The following is a 26,382-nucleotide window of genomic DNA, read 5'->3' as shown; positions in this document are numbered from 1 at the left end:
GGGAGTAGGTTAGGTGGGATATTAGGATTAAATCCTTCCCTGGGAGGGTGGGGAGGTCCTGGCACAGGTTGCCCAGAGAAGGTGGGAGTGTCCGAGGCCAGGTTGGACAGGACTTGGAGAAGCCTGGTCTAGTGGAAGGTGCCCCTGCCCATGGCAGGGCGTGGAATGAGATGTTCTTTAAGGTCCCTCCAACCCCAACCATCGTGGGACTCTCTGATTCCATGAAGGCACTTCCCCCTTATCATCTGCAGAAGCGTAACAAGAACCATCCCGCCTTTCCATCCCCCAGCTTCCCAAGCTCCTCCCTTTCAGGCTGAGGCTTCTCGTGCTTTTTTCTTCCTCCCAGACATATCAAAGGCCCTGAGTTTACAGTCACCCCACACGTGCCAAGGCACTGAGCTCTAACAGACCCCATGTGCACGCTTAAGCCTCACACAGAGCTTTGCTCTCAGCCTTCAAACCTGCCCTAATCTACCCTCCAGTGGGTTTAAAAGAACCCCACAGAGCTGGTTTGGACATTTCAAAGCCTTTTAAGCTCTCAGCAGGAAGGATGGCTGAGGGAGGGGCTGTTATGGAGTGTTCACCTCCACACTCCCAGGTTTTCCCTGTTATCCCTGCTCAGGTCCATCCCTGTGGAATCCAACAAGGAAAGAAAGAAGATGGTCATGCAAGCTGGCAGCCAGTCCCACTGCCAGCAGCTCAAGGCTAAAAGGGTGCCAAGTGGGTTTAGGAGACCAGGTTTAAGCTCAGCTAAGAGCTACTGGACAGCCCTTCCTACTGGAGATTCTTGGGGATCTTCCTCAGTTCTCTGACAGCTCGCTCTTCTTTGCACCCAGAGAGACAACATTTTGTTCTGGAATGCCCTCAGGTGTTGGAATGATTTCCTTTCACTACAGGAATAACTTTGATCTCCACAGACATTTTAAAATGAGGGGTTAAAGCCACGGGGGACACAGAGCAGAACTACAGGAGGGCTCCCAGGCAGAGCAAGAGTTGTTCCTCTCTTGGGTTCTCTAAGGAATGATTCAGCAATTGGGAGCGTCCCCAAATCCAGCACTATCCAAATAAACTGTGGAACCACTGATACAGACTGTGCAAAGAGTCACAGAGTGGAAAAGTATCTCAAGAGGTTCTTCCTGGACCTACCAAGGAAGACTTACACACTTTGCCACTCCCAAGGATACAACACCAGAAATCCTTCAGAGGTTACACACTAACTGAGCATCATTCAGCTGAAGGGGTCTACTTTTGGGTTCTCTGGGTTTAAAGAGGTGGGAAGTGAGCTATAAAAGTGCTAATTGCCTGTTTAATCAACTGGTTTCCCTCTTTGGGGATCTCATGGACACACTGAGCACACTGAGCAAAAATCTTTCCAGCTCCTTTGCTGTGACATCATGCAGGTCACGGAGTTAATCCTCTTTTTATATCATCCAAAGCCAGGCTAATCCCAGAATAAACTTTCTCAATGTCAAGGTCCCAGAAATGTCTTTTTTTTTTTTTTTGCTGGTCCCCACGTGAGAAGTTCCCAAATTGCCCCTCCAGCCTCTCACCTGCAAACAGGGGCTGCAAACAGGCCCCAGGGAAAGGGGGGTGATGGTGTCTACAGAGAGCTGAGGTGCTAAAATCCACGTGGTTTGGTGCCTGGGGGGCTTGGTTATCTCAGTATCAGTCCCTTAGGATTTTTGCTGAGGAAAAAAAAATCTATATTTTCCAACAGCTGAGGGTCTGTTTCAGGAAGATCCAGACTCCAGAGAAAGGGATAAACAATATTAGTCCAAATTAAACAAATCTAAGGCTAAGAGGCCCCTGTATCTCTCTTGCAGATTATCCACACAAACCTCACAGCTATTTGTTGATGCCTGTGCAGCTGGTTTGGGGCTGCAGATCCACATCCTTAGGAGGGTATTCCAGTTCCTCCCAAGCCATGGATAACTTCCTAACACACAGGATAAAATAAACTGCCTGAATTATCTTCCCTCCTCAGGGAAACCTCCTTTCAAGTTCTGAAGACATCAAGGAAAGGAGGTTTTAGCTATTTAGGGATCTACCTGAAAAGAGGGAGGTGTATCCAGTACATGCAGGTGGGAACAATCCTCCTGGGAACTGCACAGGGCTAAGGACGGAGGGAGCCCCAACATCCCACCCTTCACGCTGCTAAGCCAGGGATGAGGATTGCAGTGTGAGTGCCAGGGGTCAGGAAGGGGAATTTTCCAGCAGGGAATGATACCTAGAAGCTTCTTGCTGTCCAGTTTCTGCCTGTTCAGAGGGTTTGTGCCGTAGAGCAGCGTGTGGGCTTCCGAGTGAACCGTCTGCAGCTCTTCCAGAGTCGCTTTCCTTCCACGGATGCACTGCAAGAGCAAAGAAAAGGGTGAGGAAATCACTGAGGAGCTGCTTAACTCTCACTGAAATGCCTTTCTTTTTCCTTAGCAAATCATAAAGACAGAGAGCCAAACACTACAATGGGTTCTTACCCAGAAAAATTCAGATTTTGGTTTAATCTCTTACTCAAAACACCAGCTGGACGTACAGAGTCATTTCTGTTTTTAAAAGAGCATTTGCTAAACAACAAAGGTACTGCTTGGTTAATGAATATTCCGGATTTATAAGCCACTAGACAATGATTCTCTGGTGAAAATGTCCCTCCAAACCACTCTCCAGCATCTCTACCACGATTATTAACCTAAAAATTTCTCCCAAACACGATTTCCAAAGTGAACCTTTGAGCAATCAAGGGTCAGTTACAACCTTTCTGCTCCAAAGCTCACGTTGGAAATCCGTCCAGGTTCAATGTGTTGCAAGGTTGTTTTCTCGCAGGAGGGGGTGGGTTGGGCTGGAGGCACCGCAGCAAATCTACTCATCCCTCAGGTGGAGCCCAGAACCAGAGGAGCTTTAAGGTCCCTTCCAAGCCAAACCATTCTGGGATGTTTCTGATTTGTTCCCCTTCTGGATCACTTCTCTTGACTCTGAGAGGGATCACAGAACATCCTGAGCTGGAAGGGACCCACGAGGGGCATTGAGTCCAGAAACGGTGGCAGGATCTCAGCACTTGGCAGGGGTGTTTGGGAGCCCCTCAGCTGCCTGATGGAAACAGGTTTTCCCTCAGTCTGTGTGTCTGGAATTTCAAAGCCAACACTTGTTTGCACGACTGCCATAAATATTTATCTGTGAGACCTTCGGCTCGGGGCAGGTGTGGGACAGAAACACCACAGGGACGCTCCAGGGGACAGGCACCCAGAACTGCTGCATGAGAGAGCAGAGTGGGGGTTTAGTTGTGTGGGAAATGAGCCGTAAAACTCCTTCTGGAAGAGGACAGGAATCCAGTGGAGTCTTGTTTGATCCTCCACAGTGTGTAAATCATTAGTTACTACGCAGGCTCCTGTGGTTTTCATCTGTGTTGAGCAACTCCTTGCAACCAACAGCATCAAACCACCCCCCTGACCACAGCAAAGGGCTGTTCAGGAAGGAAAGGGAAATGTCAGGATGAGGAAACATCAAAGTTCCAACTGTCCTTGTACAAATACGAGTCGTAAGAAATGGATTAAACTACAAAATCATGGAATCCCAGAGTGGCTGGCATTGGAAGGGACCTGAAAACTCATCTTGTTCCACCACCCAGGCAGGGACACCTTCCACTACACCAGGCTGCTCCAAGCCCCGTCCAACTTGGCCTGTCTTTTTTATTTGAGGGAATTGTGGAGGTGGGAAGGAGCTGGAGAAACAGGGAAAGGTTGTGCCCATCAAGCCCAAGAGAAAAGTTATGATAAAGAAGGAAACTTTCAGACAGGCGTGGGCAGGAGATGGTGGGGATAAAGCAAACGTAACCAGAGAGACAAGAAAATGGATCCTGAAATGTAAGGGCAGACCCTGGAGAAAACCAGCAGGGAATTAAGGCAGGAACCTCATTATCAAGTATTTCTCATTTTTGGGAAGAGTCTGAACTAACAGAAGAGGCTGAACATCAGCAATGGTCAGAAGGGAAACACAGCTGGAAAGCAGGGGAACATCAACAACAGCTCCAAAAGCAACACGAAGTGCCAAATTAACCAGGAAAATCAAGGGAAAAAATTCTTACTGTGGGAAATTATCAGGAAATTAAGGCAAATAACAGATTGTACAGTGAGGAATTTGTACATCAGAGAATATCTAACACCCATTTCAGTGACCAGAGCACAGTGAGCTCCTGCAGCAGGACAGCAGGGGGCACTTGGCTTCGCGGGTTTTTTGTTCCCAAATAATGCCAAAATTCAGTTAAATGGGCATCCACCGACAGAAACAGGTTTGGAAGGGGGGAGTGAGGTGGGGCCAGGGAAACGCAGGCAGTGGCAATGCTGCCACCGCGTGGAAGCTGAGCCGATGGCTCCGACATTTCCCTACGCAGCTGCTGCTGCAACTGTTTATCCTGCGGGCTCCGGCCCCGCAGGGGCTTGGGAACTGATGAACACACATGAACAGCCCTAGTTATCAGCACTGCTATGTCAAATACCAAATAATAATAATAATAATAATAATAATAATAATAATAATAATAGATATATAATGTTATATTTCAAATCGAATATATTTTATATATTGTTATATTTATAATATACACTATATATAATATATTTTATATATAACATTCAATATAGAAATATAATTAATAAATAATAATAAAGAATATTAATATAATTACATATATTGTACAATGTATTATATAGCATATCATATGGTAATATCAATTAATAATAATAAAATGAATAGATTTATATATTATATTTAATATATAATATATATTCTATATATTATATTAAATATTATATTCATACCATATACTGTATATGATGTATTTAAAATTTCACATCTAATAATTATATAATTAATATTATAATATAATTAATATTAATGAATAGTAATTAATAATACCAATAATATAAATATAATTAATTTGTTATGTGTTATCTAGCATATATTCATATATTAATATAATTACATAATGGTTATAATAATAACATATAATGTAATTTAATAATAAATGCATATAATAATATAATAATAACATCAATATATTTATATACTCAATCCTTCCATGTAAGGGTGGTGAGGAACTGGAATGGATTTTTCATATACAACATATATTCTATATACTATATTATATATTTATATCATACACTACACATCACATGTTTTATATAGCATATATAATATAGTTATTTAATATTATAATAATAATAAAAATATTAATATAATTACATATATTGTACAATGTATTATAAAGCATATAATATGGTAATATCAATTAATAATAATAAAATGAATAGATTTATATATTATATTTAATATATAATATATATTCTATATATTATATTAAATATTATATTCATACCATATACTGTATATGATGTATTTAAAATTTCACATCTAATAATTATATAATTAATATTATAATATAATTAATATTAATGAATAGTAATTAATAATACCAATAATATAAATATAATTAATTTGTTATGTGTTATCTAGCATATATTCATATATTAATATAATTACATAATGGTTATAATAATAACATATAATGTAATTTAATAATAAATGCATATAATAATATAATAATAACATCAATATATTTATATACTCAATCCTTCCATGTAAGGGTGGTGAGGAACTGGAATGGATTTTTCATATACAACATATATTCTATATACTATATTATATATTTATATCATACACTACACATCATATATTTTATATAGCATATATAATATAGTTATTTAATATTAATTAGTAAAAATTAAAATATTATCATTATATAATACACGGTACAAGGTATTATATAGCATATAATGTGGTAATACAATTTAATAATAAACGTAATATACTTATATATTCTATATCTCATATATAATATATATTCAATACATTACATATTATAATATATACTGTAAATATTTTAAGTATGACATATAATACATCAATGTAATTAATATTAATGAATAGAATTAACAATATCAATATTATAAATATAATTAATATATATTGTATAGCGCATATTATGAATTGTAATTAACAATATCGATAACATCAATATAATTAATATGCCATATATTATACAGCATGTAATATATGAATAGAATTACATAATGATAATATAACAATAATTCTGACCCCTCCACACCCCCTTTGCTGTGTTTTTCCTACCTCACACTTGCCCCGCAGCCCCGTCTCCTGCAGCCTGGACCAGATGCTCTGGATCCTGCCCGCGTGCTCGGGGTGGCTGTTGGTGTTTCCACAGGTACACTGGTGCTTCAGCATCAAGGTGTCATACACAAGGCCTGGGACAGAGGGGCCAAAATTGCTCTCGGTTAAAAAAACCCCCAAAAAACCCAAACAAATTCGCCAGATTTCTGGGGGGGATAAAGCGCGTTTTGTGCTTCATATTCCACGGAACAGCTCTAGAGCAAAACTGGGTGTTGGGCTCCAAGCCATGGAGCTCCAAGGAGTGAAAATCCAAGGTGCTGCTTTGAGACGGCACCAAACCTGCAACCGTGCCTTGCTCCGGGAATCCTCAATGGATGTGGCAAAGGAACCAGCACCAGCACCTGGAGGCGTGGGAGTGGCAGGAGCTGGCACCCCAAAGCATCACTTCAGCCAGCCAAGGAACCGCATTTTAGGAGAGGAGGGACTTGCTGCTGAAATGACTCCAGGGCTTGGGACTGAAAAGCAGAAGGAGTGAGTGGTTGGCAGGCCCATGTTTCATAGAACAGCTCGTGCTGAAGTCGCTGCATCACCGTTATTTGACAACATGCTAATTAGGGCCATTAGCACCCACTTGGGCGTCGTTATTCAGCACGATATGAAGGATTTAGCAGTGTTGTTTCATCTCAGTGACGGAGTCAGGCAGCTAAATCCCAAGGATTTATGGCATGACAACTTTGATTCATGCTCCACAGTTGCCTGGGTCCAGTTTTGGAAGGAGAGCTGAGATTCCAAAGCCAATGTTCTGCTGGAGGAAAACAGCAGGTCCTCCCCAGCCACACCCCAGGGACAAATGACCTGTAATTTTTTCTCTCAAGCAAGAGACGCGCAGTCAAAGGTTTAAATCCACCCTTCCCTTCAGCCAGAAGGTCCAGAGAACAGAATAGAAAGGGTAGGTTTGGGGTTTCTTTTCCCCCCAAGAACAAGGTTTCTTGCAAGGAATATCTGTCTGAAAGTACAGGATAAAGTTGATCCGAGGGCTGGAGCCCCTCTGCTCTGGAGCCAGACTGGGAGAGCCTCCAGGGAGACCTGAGAGCCCCTTCCAGAGCCTAAAGGGGCTCCAGGAGAGCTGGAGAGGGACTGGGGACAAGGAATGGAGGGACAGGACAAGGGGGAATGGCTTCCCACTGCCACAGGTTAGATGGGATACTGGGAAGGAACCTTTCCTGTGAGGATGGTAAGGCACTGGAATAGATCTTTCCAGAGAAGCTGTGGCTGCTCCATCCCCTGGAAGTGTCCAAGGCCAGGCTGGAGCAACCCGGGCAGGGAGTAAAAACCAGATGGGCTTTCAGGTCCCTTCCCACCCAGGGTTTTCTATGATTTCTGTGAAATCAAGTCTTGAGAACCCAAAGCCTCTGAAGGCAGCAAAGGCAGGAGCTGGTCCCAGATCCAGGTGTTGCAGGATGTGCTTTGGCTGGTATCCCTGCTGGGAAATCCCAGATGAGCACACCTACACTGGCTTCCCCATTCCCAGTTCAAGGCTGGAGAAACAGCACCATTGGCAAGCACAGGGAGTTCAAAGGGGCTTGTGAGGAACCCGACCCTGAGAACAGCCCCAGACACACAGCCCGGAGCCGAGGGCCCTGCTCCTGCACGTTCCCAACGCTCCTGCACATTCCCAAGCTTGGCTCCAGCTGCAATCCCACCTCCTGACTGAGTGTGGGCATGTTCTGCCACTGAAGAATTTGGCTTCTCCCCCTGAGCAAAGCCTGACACTTGCTGGTATCCAGCCTCAGGGCAAGGACCTGGCAGCTCCTCGCTTTGCTGGAGGTGAGGGAGAGCAAAGGGAAAAAACAGCCCACAAAACACAACCCAGGTTCAGTTCCAGGGAAAGAACAGAGCCCTGGGGGATTGGCTGGCTCTGGGTCAGCCAAAGGTCACTGAAGAAAGAAGGTCTTGCTGCAAAGCTCTGTTGAGGTCTCCTATGTTTGATCCACAGCATCAAACACCCCAACCAGCTGTTGGGCCAAGGCAAGCCCTGAATTCACCTGAGGAGAAGCTTTCACCCCAGTCTGAGTTTATTTAAACTAGTGCAAGGTCTCAAACTAAAAGAGATTTTTAGATGGGATATTGGGCAGGAATTCTTGGTTGGGGAGTGGGGAGGCCCTGGCACAGCTTTCATGGAGCATCTGTGGCTGCTCTGTCCCTGGAAGTGTCCAAGGCCAGGCTGGACGGGGCTTGGAGCAACCTGGGCTGGTGGAAGGTGTCCCTGCCCATGACAGGAGGATGGGATGGGATGAGCTTTAAGGTCCCTCCCAACCCAAACCATTCTGGGATTCTATCCCACCACAAACCTGGCCTTTACAGTATTTGGTGGATCAACAGTTTGTCCTTTCCCAAGGGTTCCATGACAACAGCAGTGTCTCCGTGAAGCTCTTCCTGGCTCTGATCACACGTCACTCAGCATTCCTCTTTCCTAGAAACCAACCACTGGAAAGACAGGAGCTGTTCCCAGTTCCTTCCTGTGGTTGGGGACACTCAGCTGAACACATACACACACACACACACACACACTAAGGTAATCTTGGTAATTTAAGTTTAAAATACAGAACTCCATCGGCCGTTACAAGTTAAATTAAGTGGTGCTGGAAGCAAGACTGTTCAGACACAAGAACAATCATTTTTAAAGGTCAGCACTAAAGCAAAACCAACTGGCTTTTCTTGGCAGAACAAACATATGATTTGAGGTTCAGATAATTATATTGCTCTGCACAGGAGAGAATAAATGCCTCCATTAGAAAGGAAAAACCCTTTAATGCAGAACATCAGAATAATTTGTGGACCCATTTTTACAGGAGATCAGAGAGTGGATAATTGGAGCTATGCAAATTAATGGCCCAACCTGAGGATCCTTATTCAAGTGTGTAGAACAGGGCAGGCACAAGGATTCATTAAAGTCACGGGGCTGCTTGATCTGGAGAGGGCAAGTTCAAGGACTGGCTTTCTGGGAGGAAGGAAAATTAAATGTCATGCTCTGGGACATCAAACTGATTGCTCAGAGGAGTCAGGAAGGGCACAGCTTTCACTTTGATGTGGAGTAATGGACATCATGTTTGAGAGCTGTATTATGGGTTCTTTCCCCTGTACCTTTGAAGTCTCAGGTGTTGTCACCGAGAGAGACAGGAAAATAAAATATCCCAACCCCCCGAGTTTCCAGCTGTCTGGAGTGACTCTGTTCAGGGAAAACTTTAGATTACTGTATTATTTCTATATAATATCCCAAACACGAAAGGGATGAGCAATTCCTTTGCCTGTTGGACAGTAACTGATCTCTTAAGAGCCACAGTGGTGTGCAGAGTGATGCTGGTTGGCTTAATTAGGGCCATTAATGAGGTTTGGTTCTTCCAGCCCTCTCCCCACATGATCACACCAATTCCAGCCCTCATTCCTCTGCAATCCAAAGCACATAATCCCGTTAGGATCAGTCTCCAAAGCAGCCACTTATCAACCAGATGGATTTTCCTAGGGAAAAAGCAGCCTGATGCACTTGAGCACTTTGAAAAATACCCAAGACTTTAATTTCCTGCCTTTCAAAGAGTGGCTCAATCCCAATGATTAAGCTTCAGCAGCCACCTCCAAGCCCACGCTCTCCGACACACTGTGGACAACTCCAGGAAAACAAGAGGCAATTTCACTCACACATGGGCTCAAGCAGCTGAAATTCCTCTCCTCTCCTTCTCCCTCCCTCCACGCCCATAGCATTGGACCCTTTCTCCCTGCCTCTGTTACACAATCCCAGAATTACAAGGCTGGAAAAGCCCTCACTGAGTCCAGCCTTAAGCAGTGATGGGACATGAAACCAGTCCCTCACCTTTCATGAGGGACCACAGTTATAGGGCTGGTACAGAGGTCTCACCTTTATGCTTCTCACCTTTCTTAGTGCCAGGGAATGCCCAACACTTCCCCCCTGGACAGTGTTTTATTGTGTTTTCCCTCCTCCATAAATGCAGAGATGGAAAGCACTGGAAAAATTAAGCCCTTGGAGTCTTAACCTGGATAAATGCCATGAAAAGGGCATTTTCCAGGTGAACCATGCTAAGCATCCTTCATATCACCCCACTACATAAAAGCAATGGGATATTCGAGCTTTTCTTTATTGTTTTAAACCCTGCCTCCAAGGAAAAGAAATCCTAACACTGGAACAGCACCTTTTCCAGGCAGCCCAGACCTCACATCTGCATTCTTCCTGTTAACCTGTGCTTTGAAATGAAGTTTGGAGGCAGTGAATAATCTCTTCAAGCAGGGCCAGGCTTCCTCGTTTTTAAAGCTCCAAGGTTTGGGGTTAAGTGGGTTAGAAGCTCAAGTTTCATGTGCTCTGACCCTGAGCCACGGGACTACTTGTTGCATCCCTGGCAAAAGCCAAGATCTCTTCATCTGGGCAGAACTGGGAGTGCAGTTCTGCTGCAATTCAGAGGTTCAGTGTTAACAACAAATAGAGATTAAAGGGCCGATTCACCAAAATGAGCCATTCCTTGGGTTTTTCCAGGGCTGACAGCACACACCTCCCACCCTGCAGCTGAGGAAAAGTCATCCTGAACATCATCTATTACTACAGCACCAGGGCCTGAAAATAAACCCGACTCACAGCACCGAGTGATGCAAGAAGTGTGGGTTAAAAACGGAATAAAGGCATGAGGGGAAGGCAAACAAAATCACGAGTCGCTCCCATTTGGATGTTCTGGGATTTATTCCCCTCCTTCCCTTTTCCCAAGGCACTCAGCACGCTGCAAATTGTTCATTCACAAAATAGAGCCTGTGACATTTGGGGAAGAAGGCGGACTCCAAAATATCCCTCATCACCCAACACAGGGCTTGGAGAGTTGCACAGAAAATTCCCTTTCAGCTGTTGCTAAGGGCACTGAAGAGACAGGAAGGATTTGAGGGGGAAAAGTTGTTTGTCAGGATTCAGGGAGAATTAGTCTCTGTTTTTAACCTTGGATCATAAAATTCCAGAGTGTTTTGGGTTGGAAGGGACCTTTCAGATCATCCAGTTCCACCTCCCCTGCCATGGACAGGGACACCTCCCACTATCCCAGGTTGCTCCAACCTGGTCTTGGACACTTCCAGGGATCCAGGGGCATCCACAGCTTCTCTGGGCAACCTGTGCCAGGGCCTGCCAGGGAACAGTTCCTGCCTAACACCCCACTTAACCCTCCTCTCAGTGTAAAGACATTCCCTCTTGTCCTGCCCCTCCGTGCCCTTGCAAACAAAGCCCAGCCCAAGGCCAACCAGAGCCACAGCCCAAGCAGCCCCCAGAGCCTCACCTGTAGTGAACCTTGGCTTAGTGGGGGGCTCCTGCACGGACATTGGGAAGGTGGCTGAGGCTGGAGAGGACTGTGCCCGGGACAGGGGCCGGTGTCCCCCGAAGGACACGGGCATTCCAGCTGCCTCCAGCGACGCCTGGTAGTTCCTCAGCTGGTGGATCCGCTGCTGCTCCAGGAGAAGGGCTTGCTGTGGGGAAGAGAAGCAGGGAGCTGCTGAAAGTGCCTTCCTAAAAGGGTCTTTCAGGATTTTGAAGGTTTGGAGGCTTGGACTCCTTTCTCTTGCATGCAGTAAATGAAGATGTGAGTTTCTAGAGCCGAGCCAGGCATGGATTCAGGATTAAGGCTGCACTTTCAGAGGAATGGGATCACTGTGGTCCATTGTTAGCAACACAGAATTACAGAATCCCAGAACGGTTTGGATTGGAAGGACCTCAAAGCTCCTCCAGTGCCAGCCCCTGCCATGGGCAGGGACACCTTCCACCAGCCCAGGTGGCTCCAACCTGGCCTTGGACACTTCCAGGGATGGGGCAGCCGCAGCTTCTCTGGGCAAATGTAGTGTCTGAGCAACATCCCAGTGACATTCCTGGGGGACATGGATCAGCTCTGGTACCTTGTGATCAGATTTATCACCTGCAATCCACAGACCTCCAGTGCTTGCCCTCAAAAGGGATCCTGGCTGGAGGCTCCAGGATCTCCAATTCTGCAGAAGGAACACCCTCCATTGCACCTCATCCCCTGCTCTAATTTGCTTTAAAACATAAAACCAAAACAAAATCCTCTCCTAGTAGGATTCCATTTCTACCGAAAGCAGTTCAGAAATGTTAAGATACACTTTGTCTTCCCAAAGAAACGACCCTAGAAGTGACTCAGTGGCTGTAAACACGCTGTGTGTTCCAGATCATCCAGATTCTCCTCCCTGGGACTTGAGAGCCGATTCCAGGGAAGGAATCACCTGATTTCACCTCAGGATTCTATGCACAGCCACGAGCTGGCTCCCCTTAGACTCTCCCCCTTTGAGCAGCACAAGGTGACAGCCAAGACCCAACCAACAAGGACCAACGTGGTGTTTGGGGTGCTCACCTGACGGAAGAGCAGCTCCTGCTCCGCCTGCCTCTGCCCGGGCTCCAGCTCCTGCTGGGGCTCTGCCTCCTCCTCGTCGCTCTCGATGGGTTCCTGCTTCACCTGCACCACGCTGGCCAGCGCCGGGGCCTCCTTCTGGCCCGCGGGCCGGTCCCCGTAGGGCTCCTCCAGCAGGGCCTGGTGCTCCCGCAGCTCCTCCTCCGTCTCCTCGGGGTGGCTCTCGTGCTGCCGAGCGGGCTCGGTGGGCTTGGATATGATCTGAAAGCACACACACCGACAGAGGAACTCTCAGACTCGTCCCAGGTAAAGTTCACTCTGTTCCCCAGCCTCCTGAAAAGAGCAGTTGTGAATTATGGCCTTTGCCTTACGAAACGGGCGCTCCAGGGAAAGGTCAGGGCGACCTTGGCATTCAGAGCTCTGCAATCCCGTGTCCCAGGTAATGATACCCCCTTATTTTCCACTTAGTTTTCCCTCTGAAGAAATAAGAGCCTCTTGTGCCCACTCCATTCACATCCCCTCATAACAACCGTCAGGATGTTTGGCAATTAAATCCTGAAAGAATGCAAGAGACACAAACCCCTCCAAGAGGGTTTTTGCTGCTTGTTTGCTCAACATCACCTTGAATCACTCCCTGAATTTTATCTGCGAGGCTGGAAAAAAGATTCCTGGAGAACTTGCACTGTCATGGAGCTGGTTACGAGGAAGCTCAGGACGTTCAGCTTAGAGCAAACCCCGGGTTCTAACCAGACCTTCCTAACTAGACACAGCAAACTTCTCCAAAAGCAGCTCCTAAACCAAAAGGAACAGTTTAATTTTCACTATAATTCACTCAGACTCTTTGTAAGTTCATTGGCAAGATAAAATTCACAGTTCTTCACCTCAGACTGCTTGTAATTTTTATTTGGAATAAAAAAAAAAACCAACCCCAAAACGTGACCTGTTTTTAACTCTGGCATAGGAAAACCAATCCATTTCCTCTCTCTCGGGCTGCCCCCGTTTCACAGGCTCATAAAGAAACTGCTGCACTTTGAAAGCTGTCAGGGCAAGGTTTAATGAGGATTAGGTCATTGGGATGGAAGGCAATATTGATTTTAAATCTAATAAAGCTAAATCAGAACCCGGTTATTGAACACATGCAGGAGGAGTTACTTGCTCTTTGAAGGGCAGTGGATCAAACCTGAAACTAAGCCTTTCCCCCCCCAAATTTAGGAAGAAAGGCTCTGTCATATACGTCAAGCAAGGAAGAGGGGCAGGAATGCACGGAGCTGTGTGTCTTGGTGTGCATCTGGAGTTAGTCAGGAGCTTAAATGCCAGATGAAGTGGACAGACCAAGGGGAGTCCTCACAGCTCGGACAGGAGGGTGGAGCCAGGTGGGGACTGGGCTCTTCTCCCACCTAACACAAGAGGACATGGCCTCAAGCTGTGCCAGGGCACGCTTAGATTGGATATGGGGAGCATTTCTCCAGGGAAAGGTTGCTCAGGCACTGGATCAGGCTGCCCAGGGCAGGGGGAGTGCTTTTCATGTGGGGATGGAGCACGTGGATGGTGGAGCTGAAGATCTGGAGAGGAGGAAACAGAACACAGGGCAGGATTTCAGGAGAGCAGACTTGGCCCTCTTCAGGGATCTGCCTGGAAGCAGGTGCAGCCCTGGAGATCAGAGGGGTTCAGGAGAGCTGGAAGATACTCAAGGATTCTACAGGACCAAGAAAGATCCTTCCCAAGCAGTGAGAACTCCAGCCCCTGGGGCTAAGAAAGCCAAAGCCAACCTGGAGCTGCATCTGGCAAAGGACATGAAGGGCATCAGGAAGGAAGAGAGGAACACCAGGGAAATCCACATCACATGGAAAAGGGCCATGGCACTTAATACCTTTCTTACCAGTAAGGCCATCCTTCAGGAATCCCAGGACCCTGAGACCAGAGGGAAAGTCTGGAGCAAGGAAGACTCACCCTTGGTGGAAGAACCTCCAGGTTTAGGCAACACTTAAGAAAACCTGGATATGCTTAAGTCCACGGGACCCTGACAGGTTGTGCTCCCAGGTGATGGGACAAGAGGCCATGGGCACAAACCCAAACCTATGGAATTCTTTCTGAACACAAGGAAATGTATTTTTTCCTGTGAGGGTGGTCAAACACTTGAACTGGTTGTTCATAGAGGTTCTGGAGGCTCCATCCTTGGAGATACTCCAAAGCCAGTCAAAGGTGTTCTTGGGAACTGCTGGAGCAGGGACATTGCACTCAGTGATCCAAACCTCCCAAGGATTTTTGGGAGGTTTCCCCCCCTGCCCTCCCAGTTTCATTCCTTATATTACACATTGAATAAACCAGGTTAAGCTAAAGGTTCTTCCATCCATTTTCTTTAAGCTCTCTTAGGCTTGATGAATATAATCCCTTTTAAAGTTAATTAAATCACCATAAACCATCTGCTGCTTGTTGTGTTTTTTTTTTCTGCTTGGATCGAAGGTCTCAAGCTTTGAACTTAATACCTTCTGAACCTGTGAACTGCAGGAGGTAATTGCTGGGAAAAGAACTTACGATGTCACTGTCACAGCTAACGGGAACAAGAGGCAGTGTCATTCCTGAGAAGTTTTAAATTATTCCTACTCCTTGAAAATGGAAGAATTAAATGAAAACCACAATGAAGGTTGAAAGACCAAGTGGCCCATGCCAAGGACACTTCAAGCATTCCCTTTGCTCTCCTAATGCAAAGGGAAATCTCTTGGCCTGTCATCGGTTCAAGCCACTGCAACCCTGTTTTGAAGGGCAGTTTTGCAGAGAAAACACTGCTATGAACACATTCCATATAAAACATGAGTATCTGCATCCCAGGCCTGCTAAAACTCCCTAAAAATCTTCCATTTGGGCAATTTTATGCAATTTAAAATTCAGGGTAACAAAAGTGCAAGGGGCTGAATATATGGGGGGCTTTGAGAATGCTCCTAAATATGTCTGAAATAGTGAACACAGTGCACCATAAATAACTCCTCCATCCCTTAATCAGCTCTCTGGCTTCCTCTGCAACGAGGTTACTCCTCTCTGTTCATACCCAGCTGGCCTCTGGCTGTCACCTACTGCCACCACAAACCCTGTTAAAGACACTGCCCCTCCAGTCTTGGGCAGGCAACGAGCTCCCTACAGAACAAATGAAACATCTCTGCTCACAAGCATTTCTGAAAGGCTCCAGGCAGCTGGTGAGATTTCTTCTCTACATCTTTGAAATACAAAAAAACCCAGAAATGTTTAAAAATGCACAGCAATGTCAGGTCACAAACACAAGGAAAAGCAAAGAATTCTTCCTCATTCTGTGGAATTCTTCGTGACAGGTAAAAAAAAAACAGCTTCATTTCTTGGCTGGTAAAATCTCCTCTGGCATTAGCTTTGCCTGCTAGATATGAGAAACAGAATGACAGAACTGTTAAGGTTGGGAAAGACCTCCAGCATGATCCAGTGCAACTTTTGACCGAGTACCACTGTGCCCAGTGATCCACATTTATTCCTCCTTTGCAGGGGGACACTGAAGACTTGGAAGGTGCTACTGAACAGGTTAGAAACAGCCAGTTGCTCACCAAAGTCTGATGGAGAATCCCCACCAAAAAAAAAAAAAATCACAGACTCACAGGATGGTCTGGGTTGGGAGGGGCCTCAAAGCTCAACAGGTACAGGCTGGGGGCTGGAAACAACCCCACACACCTCAGAAGCTGAGGATAAACCATCCCATTTCCACACAGCTCATCCAGGGCTCTCTGGGGGGAGCAGGAGCTCGGAGATCACCTGACAACACACCAAAAGCCCATTTCACCTGTCAGACACGTCCAAGAGTCCAAACCTCGTGGAGAGAGGGTGGTCTCACTTCTGTCCATGTCCACACCTCCAGGGATGGGGACAGGAGTCCCCACTGCCCTGGGTAGCCTCTGCCAGGGCTTGACTAACCTTCCAGGGAGAAATTTTCCCCAATATCAATCCTAAAACCTCCCCTGGTTTAGGCTCCTCTAGGTTTGAACACTAAACATGCAAAATGTGGGAATTATTAAGTACGTCAATCAAAATCATGGAATGCCAGAATGGTTTGGGGGGGAAGGACCTTAAAGCTTATGCAGTTCCACCCCCTGCCATGAGCACAGACACCCCCCACCATCCCAGGCTGCCCTGCCCAACCTGGCCTTGGGCACTTCCAGGGATGAGGCAGCCACAGCTTCTCTGGGATAAACATTTGAAAAAGAAGCAATTCAGTATCTTATCCAGAATCTCATTTAACGTCTCAAACATCAACTGGCAACTTGAATAATGCTCTTTGCATTCACTCATGTGTCTCCTGTCCTCATTTTTGGGGCATTCCATGGGGGTTTGGTGTGTGAGAGTTTATCCTCTTTTTAAAGCAAATGTCACCCCTGGGGTGACAACAAGAGGAGCAGGGCTGGGACCCTCATTTTCCAGACAGACCCTTGCTCTGAGCAGAGCAGTCACTCTCAGCAGGTCAGCTCTAAGTGGGATGAACCACATTTGCTACACTCAGGTGATCCCCAACCTGCTCCTGACAGGGGCAGACCAGGGACTTTGGACCCCACATGGGAAGGGACCCTCAGGTCCCCTCCAGTCACCCCATGAAGTCTTGTCCCTCCTTCTGTCCCACCCCTCTGCCCCTCCTTCCCTGTCCTCCTTTGTCCAATTCCAAGTCACTGCTCCAAAGCCTCAGACGTCAAGGCTTCACAGCCAGATCCCCATGTTGATTATTCCTATTAATTTTAAGTAAATCAACATATTTCTCCTTAGTTGCCTTCTGGGAAACAGCAAGACTTGTTTTGGCTGCAAATCTCCTCAAAAACTTCATCTGCCGTAGACAGCTAAGGCCAAAACCTCAAAGTTTGAGAAAAATCACACGGAACTGAGAAGAGCCTTGTATTATTTATGGGAAATCAGGAAATAAATAAATTAATGCAATCAGTTCTGTTAAAAATTAAATAACCTATTATTTTATTTTTAGTCATGCCCTTAACTCTCCTACACACGAGGGTCTTAAAATATCCCTGCATCTGGGAAAAGTCTTTTTCCATGTCAGCACTTGGATAATATCCCACAGGATAAATTTGCCACACGCACACAGCGTTAGCACTGAAGTGATTTTAACTCATTCCTTCTATAAATCAAACCCAGGGAAACGGCCCCTCTGCCATCAGTTTAATTAACCCCCCCTCTGCCTGCTTTTGCTACAGAGATGCCACAGATCCCAGCTCCAACAGAGCTGGAATTCAGGGCTCCTGGGAGGTCCAGGACAAAGCCTGGGTGAGCTCAGGGGTTACATCACGAACAGGGCTTGGGAAGAGCCTCGAAAACCCTCAAAGCGTGGAGCTGACACTTATTCCTGCACAAAGAATCCCAAGCCAGCGCCCCACATCCCATGACCCCGCGCCTGGAGAGGTGTCAGGAGGGGGGTGAGGGGGTTTCTAGGGCAGCAGCAGCAGCTCCCCGTGTGAGGGGCTGAGCCAGGGCCAGGCCTGGCACCCCCAGCACGCCGTGGCAGCGCTCCAGAAGTACAGCATTGACGTCAGACCCTTGTGTAATCGTCCTGCCCCGGCTCCAGCCCATAAACAACGGGCTGGGGGTGGGCTGGGGGGCTTCTTTCCTGTTGGAATCCACTCTTGGTAGTTGTGTTTTCTCACAGGGCTGGAACGGTGAAAATATTTGGAGAAAGCCGCTCCGTAAATGAAAGTGCAGCGATCCCACGGGCCTGTCCTCCCCAGCCTCAAACCTGCTACTGGAATTGCTGGTTTCCTAAGGAAAGCCACCATGGGGCTCCTCGAGAGGAGTGCTTAGAAAGTCTCAAAACAGAGCAAATCACAGAATGGTTTGGGTTGGAAGGGATCATAGAGATCATCTCATTCCACACCTTCCACCAACCTTCCCAGGTTGCTCCAAGCCCCGTCCAAGCTGGCCTTGGACACTTCCAGGGATGGGGCAATCACAGCTTCTTTGGGCAACCTATGCCAGGGCCTCACCACCCTCACAGCCAGGAATTCCCTCCCAACATCCCATCTATCCCTGCCTTCTGGCAGTGGAAGCCATTCCCTCTTGTCTTATCCCTCCATCCCTTGTCCCCAGTCCCTCTCGGAGCCCCTTCAGACACTGGAAGCATCTCTAAGTTCCCCCATGAGCCTTCTCTTCTCCAGGTGAGCACCTCTGAGTCTCTCAGCCTTTCAGTAAATCTGAATAACTTCACTCACAAGTATTTCCTGGTGTTGTGATGTCTCCAAGAGCTCCTGGGCTGAAAGCAGGAGGTCGAACCGCACCAGACCCTGAAACAGCGCAGCCGTGCCTGGCGCCGCGTGAGGGGGCAGAAAAGCCACCGAAAACATCCGTCCTTACCTTGTTGATGTGCAGCTGCTGCTGCTGGAATTGCTGTTTGTGTTTCTCCAAGAACTGCTGGTGCTGCTGCTGGATCACCAACTGCTGCAGGGCCTGGGCGTTCTGGGGCAGGGGCGCGGACTGGGTGCGCCCCAGCGGGCGGTGCTGCCGCAGCTTGTGGATGGAAGGGGAGACCCGCTCGCCTCCAACCAGGGGCTGTGCGTGGAGGGGCAGTCCTGAAAGATACCAGTCTGAAGATAATATGGAGGAAAAAACAGCAGAGGAGAAACAAAAGGAAGAAGGAAAGGAAGGGAGAAAACGACTGTTGAGTAATGACGTATCACGTTAAACCTCCGCCACCACTTACAGCTGGAGCGGCCTCGAAAGGGAGCAGGTCATTCATTCATTGATTAACAAACACTGCGGGGAGAAAGGCTTTGGCTGGCTGGGGTTCTTTGCTTGGGTACTCAGAGACCCTATAGAAACACCTCATTTCCTAAAACCAGCAATATCTCACAGACCCTTCCACAGTTTGAAGCTTAAATCCTACAGCTTGGTTTAGGCAGTAATCCCAGGTCCAAGCCAGGCTGGCAGCCCACTGCATCCAGCAGTTATCCCTGGATACACTGAAGGGTGATGGATGATGATCAAGGAAGGCATGGCTACCCTTGGCTGTGCTCTAGTCCACACCATGGAAATGAGCAGGGATGAAAACTTATCCATGTGATAACCCCCTGAGCAGGTCTGTGCTGGGAAAAGGAGCATTTGGGGAACACAGGAGCTGTCAGGCTTCATTATTTTCACAGGAAGAAAGATGACAAATAGCTGGAATTGTTTCCACCACTGTCCTGTGTATACATGCCAGTAACTCCAGGCAAACCAAAGGTTTTGGGATAACTAGATTTACTCATCCACCTTTGGCAATCTGGGTGTCACTGATGACCCCCCTGTGAAATGTCCATCCGAGCTCTGGGAAGGGCCCATCTTTAGGAATTATCTTCTTAGCTGTGCTTGGGCTGAGCTCTCTGAAAACACACCTTCCCACTCTTCTGAAGACAGCCCAGTAGGGAGCCCAACCCAAGGGTGGAGGAGCTGAGGATACACCTTCAGTCCTGCTTGTTACACCCTGGGATAGAAAGGCATCACCAGGAACTTGGGAACTGCTGCCTCCCCCACGGGGGTAAGGCTGCTCCCTCTCTTGGGAAAGAATCCCTCAGCTTCCTTCAGGCTCTGGTTTAGAAGAGAAGCTGCCCAGCAGTCTGCAGCCAGCTCAGTGCCACGGATCAGAAACACCTTGGCATTGCTGCCCCGGGATGTGACCTTTTCCCACTGATTCTCAGAACTGCCCTACGTGCAAGGATCTGACTCATGTAAAAGCCTCTTTTCCTGGGGGAAGGTTTAAGGAGTTTCTCCCACTCTTTGCTCTTCTGAAAAGATTCCTGTGTATTTGATTTTATAACTGCATGTCTCTACAAATGTCAGTGTGTACACACACTAATCTGGGTATGGATACAGGGATCACTGGGAGAGGTGTGCTCCTTTTCCCTCAGAGCACAGTTCCTCCTCCCAGAAGTTCCAGTTAGACAGGAGAGGTTGCACAGGGTATTCTGGAATACCAGCTTCCTCCAAGGGAATGACCAAGGTCCCCTGGGAAAGCTTTCCAAGGAGACACCTTGCTCACAGACTCCTGGCCAACCTGGCCTCGAATTTTGCAGCTGACAGGAGTTTTCCTCCAGAGCTGAAGGCCATCAGCAGAATCCCAATAACCCCCCCCTGCTGCCAAGGAATCTGCAAGTCCCAAGAGCAGCTTGGCAGCCTCAGGGCTTCGGGGAGCACGTGTGAGCTCTCTGTCTTGCAGCTGCTGCCTCTGGACCGTGTGTTTCTGCTGGAGGCTCTGCTGTGTGCTGACTCTTCCTCCCCAGTGTGGGTTTGGAACACGCTGTGCTCGCTCAGAAAACACCACGGGCTAGCAGGAATACGCTTGGAAGCAAGCGCTGCAAAGGGAGGGAAGCAAACACCACAGCTTCCCAAACGGACATGATCCCGAGCTCATCACACCCCACTTATAGTCCCGGGATCTGGATGTAAAATGAGCCCCCACGATCCACGCTTCCCAACAACTTCCACTGGCAATGGAGGGGAAGCAATCCAAATGAACACGTCACTAACGCTGGCAGGACGTCCTTTGTCCCACTGTCACCCGCTGTAAACCAGGAGCGCATCCCACTGCGAATTACTGCTTGGAATCGAGCCTATTTATAGGAACACGCCTTCCCACAGGTACCTCATCCTGAAAATCCGACCCTGGGAGTGACTCACGGCAATTAAATCCCGAAAATGGGACGTACCCAAACAAATACAATCTGCCGGAAGGCAGCTGATGTGCCATGGATTTGCTATTTATATTAATGATGAGAAGGAAGCATTTGAACCCGGAATTTGTGCCCTTCCCACACGGAACAGGAACCACCCGTGGAAAACAGGGATCCTAAGGCACAGCTTGCCCCCACCTCAATCTGCAGTGGTTGGAACTCTCTAGCTAGAGACTTCTCAGTTTTCACTTTTAATGGAATAATACCATTTATTTTCACCTCACCAAAGTGACAAGGCAGCTTCCCCCTCCCTCAGGATGAGGTGGGAAACCTCGGACTTGGGAAAAGTCCCCGCTACCCAGACGGATCAGCAAACACATCCCAAAGGTTCTGAGTTCCAGCTGCACAGATGATGCAGTATCTGGAGGCTGCCTTTCCAAGAACCCCCCAGACTCCTGGCGCTTCCCTGCTTTCCAGCCGTGTCCGAGCGCTCTCACCTGTGACTAGGGGAGTTTGTGCAGTTGGCTGTTCCAGTAAGACCATGTGTTGCAGGAGAGGGTTATGTGCGGTTCCCCCGTCCCTTTCCAACGTTGTAGTGCTCAGGTAGGGGGTGAGGTGAGTTCCAGGGAAAAGGGAGATGCGCTGCTGCAGGGCTGGGATGGCGAGCCTCTCCGCGTCCTGCTGCGCCGAGCCCGCCTGCAAGGAGAAGGCACCGCGACGGCAGGGGGAGTTAAGGGAGGAATCGGCACAAGGGTCCCTCCAGAGGCTCCTCCCAACCCCACTTACGCTGGAAGGGCCGGTGGCAGGCAGGCCTAGCGTGATGTTGGGCAGGGAAGGAGAGGTGTAGAGCGGGAGCTGCGTCACGGAGCCCTCGCGGTTCACGAGCCTGTGGGCCAGGCTGGGCTGGGAACAGAACAACAACAACAGGGTCCTGGTCAGACACCCTGGGAAGGACCCCCAGGATCACCCACCCAACTGCTGGCCCTGCACAGGCACCCCAGCAATCCCACCCTGTCCCTGAGGGCGTTGTCCAAACGCTCCTGGAGCTCTGGACGCTGCCCTGGGAGCCCGTGCGGTGCCAGCTACCCTCTGGGAAAAGAACCTTTTCCCAACAGCCATCCCAAACCCACACCTCCAGCTGTTCCCTTGGCACTTGCCCTTCTCAAGCTCATTTTAAAGCTAAAACAGATTATCTTAAAAAGAGAAAAAAGGCCTTACAATTGCTGTTGTTCTCTTTAGCAAATAACAGACAATTTCTGTTATTAACTGGTGTGCGTAAATCAGGCTTCAAAACCTCACCCAAAAGCCTTAAGGTTGCACTTATGCAGCTATTTCCTGATTTTCAGGCTGAAATGCAAGATTTCCTGAGTTATCTTCTGGGCACTTAAAGCAAGAACACTTTAGTAAAAAGACCTTTAATTTCCAAATACGCCCTAGAAAACCCATTATGAAAATGACAATAAACCGCCCGATTTTCCTGTTAGGAAACAACTGTTCTGAGATCACCCTGAATTCTCTGCAGGTGATTTTCCAACTTAAACACAATTTAGACTTCAACAAGACTCGCTATAGAATTTCTACTGTTACAACACAGGTGCTGTTGTGAAAAAGGCGATTTTTGATTAACTTGATGTTCTACTATGGGACAATCTTTACCCAAGCTGTGGCTGCCCCATTCCTGGAAGTGTCCAAGGCCAGGCTGGACGGGGCTTGGAGCAACCTGGGCTGGTGGAAGGTGTCCCTGCCCACGGCAGGGGTGGAATAGATGATCTCTAAGGTCCCTCCCACTATCCCAGGTTGCTCCAAGTGTCAGCCAACCTGGCCTTGGACACCTCCAGGGATGGGGCAGCCACAGCTTCTCTGGGCAACCTGTGCCAGCTTTTTAACAGCCTCATAAGAAACCTCTTTTTTTATCTCTGATCTAAACCTGACCTTCCATGTGACTGTTTGTACCCACACACTTCTCCTTCCAAGTGATTCTGAGCACTACCAGCAATTTTGCTTTAATTTAAATCACACAGTGTTAGTGCTCCACATGGAAAATAAGACAGTTATTGTCAGCAGAGGAATGAAATATTTTCCTGAGATGGCAAATGAAACAAAACTACATCCATTTTCTCTTTGAGCAATCAATACTCCGGAGTTGTGCCTCAAACTATCCCCCGGGGGTTTGGGATGAAAACAGCAGGGAGAAGAAGACAGCAGCTTGATGCTCTCAGCACATGGTATTTGGCAGCGTTATCAGCACTTCAAACACCCAGATCCCATCTCTGGGCTGCACAAACAGGCTGGAATTGCACACAACAATTTCTGCAGGGACAATTTTCAGCTGCAGTCGAGTCCTTTTTATAGTCTTGTACCAACTGCAAAGGCAACGAATCTCCAGTGCCTTTCAGAGATGGAAAAACCTTTAAACCGGTGTTTAAAAATAGAGAGTGTCTGTTTGAAAGGAGGCAGAGCTCCAGCCATTCCCCACTGAAGGCAAGCACTGGAACCTAAATAATGAACCTGGACACCACCTTCCAACACATCTGAACTGGTTCAGATGGTGACATAATAAACTAAGAAGCAACAAGATCCATTTCTCACTGAATGCAAAACACAAAGCCGAGAATAAAACACCAAGTTGGCAACATTATCTTTTCAGAAACACTGAAATATTTCTAAATCCTTGTAAATATTTAATGGTGGGGGATCCTGGTCAACTGACCTTAAAGAAATCTCCAGCTCCCAGGTCATACAACTTCTACTTGAGGAAAATTTTAAAGATTTTAAACTCCACTAATTTTTTCCCAAATGAAACAATACAGGCCAATGGATCAGCTGGGATCACACAACATGGAATGCTGGCACAAAGTGCAGTTATTTTAATTTGGGAAAGGGAAAGGCTTTGGCAGGACAGGGTTTTTTTCCAAATCATCTGTGCTGCTCATGCCTCAGCCTAAATTCCAAAATTACTGCATTACAAGCAGTTGATGGAGAGAGTTTTCCTTATTGTCTGTGTCCATCTGATGAGGAATCAGCGGTCTGGTCCCAGATGATTAGCTCCAGTTATTCAGCTGACAAATGAAGTGGATGAGGAGAGTGCTACAGGCTCACATTCCCCTGCAGGAGCTCAGGGAAGGGTCTGGCTTGGAAGGGACCGTCCAGTTCCAACCCCTGCCACGGGCAGGGATTTGGGGGAAGCTTCCTGCTCTGCCCATTTCACAAAAACTGTCAAATCCACTAGTTCTTCCAGCAGCAATAACTGGGCATTTCCAGTTGGCCAAGGATACACAGGACTGACAACTCCTGGAGCAGCAAAATCAATCACTCAGTGCTCATCTTCCCGGGGCAAGAGAAGCCTCCACCTTCCACGCCTTAATCTTTACAATAATTATTTGAGTCTAGAAGGTCTCCTACGGACTTGGAACGTGTGCTGGGTAATTTGGCAGGGGAGAGGCTGCAGGAGGAGGCATATTCATATCTTAAATACTGTTACACTACATTAGAAATAAAAATAAAGTGCAAATCTGCCCAAGACTAGAAAGCAAAAAGGGCTGACATTTACATCATGAGAAGCCCTTTTCAATTCTAAGGGAATACTTGTGGAGAACAAGCCCAAGCCTGTTCTGAGAGCCCTGATGTCAAAACAGAGTCTATATTCATGGGGAAAACAGCTAATGGGAAGCTGGATAAAATGCCCCAGTAACATCAGAAATGCCCCAGTAACATCAGACAACCACACTGGTTTTCGACTTGCAAGGGAACGTTGGGAGGCAGTTAACGTGGCCCACTCCCTGGGAAAAGCTGCGCTCCGGAATCCCCGAAAACAGGAGCTGCCAGGAGGGATCCAAGCCCAGCTGACCCAGCCCAACCTGCCCTGGACATCCACAGCAGATGCCTCAAGTGATGGTGAAAGCTGATGGGGTTATAAACGGGCACATGGTAACAGTCTCCGAGTTTTCAAGTGCCCAGCTGGTAAAAGCCCTTTAATCCAGCTCTGGTTTGGTCACGCTCAGACCAACCTACTGCACACAACAAACTCACCCCATGCACAGGAATAAATCCCCCAAACACTAAAATACTTGCATTTGACCTTGCTGAACCACTTTATTTTTACTCTCTCCTCGCTGCAAAACCACTGCAAGTCACCACAAGCTGCTTCAAACCAGATTCCATAGACAGATAACACGGCCCGTCAGCCCAGGGGTAATTCCCAAAGGCTGCTCCGAGCCACCAGCTGGGCTTCTCCTTTCATGTGGTTCCTAAGCCCAAACTCCTGAAACTCTGCAAGGCCTGGTCAGCAGCCCAAGGGGGAAGAGGCAGGGGGGAGGGCTCGGTACCTCTGCCGGGATACTCGTGACCGATCCCGCAATCCCGTTCTCGGTGCTGATGTTGTTGGAGCTGTTGTTTGGAGAGCTGGGACCAGATCCAGGAGCACTGTTGCATGCAGAGTCTGAAAAACACATCCAAAAGCAACTCTGAACATTCCAAACAATCTCTGGGATGGTATTTAGTCAGATAACAACCCCCCAAGCTCTGTTGTGGAGGAAAGCAGCCCTCCTCCTCCTCCCCATCTTCCCCCCAAATATTCCCAAGGCTCTTAAAATACCAACAAACACTTTCAAATGGTTTGTCCAAGGACCTACTTACCATATTTATGACTTCTCCCCCTGGGGATTTCTCTTGTAGTGTATTAATAACTTTAAATATGAGTGAAAGATAATAAAAGACATGGAAGGCTTGAAGAGGTCAAACTGGAGGATGTTGGATTTGTTCTGCTTCATTTTTCTAGAAGAGCTGCTCTCCCCCTCTTTCCCCTCTGACCCTGAGGACACCTCAGACTTCCCTCAGAGGGTCTCTCACCTGGTGCATGGCACAGCTGCCAGTGTTCCTCCTTCTATTTGGGAAGTTCAGTAACATTAAACCCTTTTCTTCTGAACTTTCCTCCTCTCCAAGCACAGGATTTGCCCAGGGGCAGGAGAACCTCCCAGCAGTGGTTCAGGCTGCAGCAGGTTCCTCACTGCTCCAGGATGGCCCAGGAGAATCAAACCTAATTATTACAAGGGCCTGGAGTGCCAGGACACAGGGAATACCTTCCCACTGCCAGAGGGCAGGGTTAGATGGGATATTGGGAAGGAATTCCTTCCTGGGAGGGTGGGCAGGCCCTGGCACAG

At 47.6% G+C, this 26,382-nt stretch overlaps 1 protein-coding gene across 9 annotated transcripts in view; it reads right to left on the bottom strand.

Annotated features, from left to right (window-relative positions):
• The window catches only part of HDAC4 (histone deacetylase 4), a 168,185-nt gene that overhangs the window by 26,467 nt on the left and 115,336 nt on the right, over window positions 1-26,382 (bottom strand). For 7 of the 9 annotated variants that reach the window (XM_050339456.1, XM_050339459.1, XM_050339457.1 and 4 more), the window contains 8 exons: window positions 25,549-25,661; window positions 22,010-22,126; window positions 21,721-21,919; window positions 18,933-19,162; window positions 12,576-12,833; window positions 11,496-11,682; window positions 6,175-6,308; window positions 2,228-2,348 (listed from right to left, as the gene is read on the bottom strand). In XM_050339456.1, the coding sequence (XP_050195413.1) occupies window positions 2,228-2,348; window positions 6,175-6,308; window positions 11,496-11,682; window positions 12,576-12,833; window positions 18,933-19,162; window positions 21,721-21,919; window positions 22,010-22,126; window positions 25,549-25,661 (1,359 nt within the window). The remainder of the gene's footprint in view (window positions 1-2,227; window positions 2,349-6,174; window positions 6,309-11,495; window positions 11,683-12,575; window positions 12,834-18,932; window positions 19,163-21,720; window positions 21,920-22,009; window positions 22,127-25,548; window positions 25,662-26,382) is intronic. The other 2 variants (XM_050339460.1, XM_050339461.1) reach the window with 1 other exon arrangement.

The sequence above is a fragment of the Myiozetetes cayanensis genome, unplaced genomic scaffold, assembly GCF_022539395.1.
Source record: "Myiozetetes cayanensis isolate MyiCay16 unplaced genomic scaffold, myiCay2020 scf9, whole genome shotgun sequence".
Taxonomy (NCBI): domain Eukaryota; kingdom Metazoa; phylum Chordata; class Aves; order Passeriformes; family Tyrannidae; genus Myiozetetes; species Myiozetetes cayanensis.
This window is presented reverse-complemented; position numbering and strand designations above follow the sequence as displayed.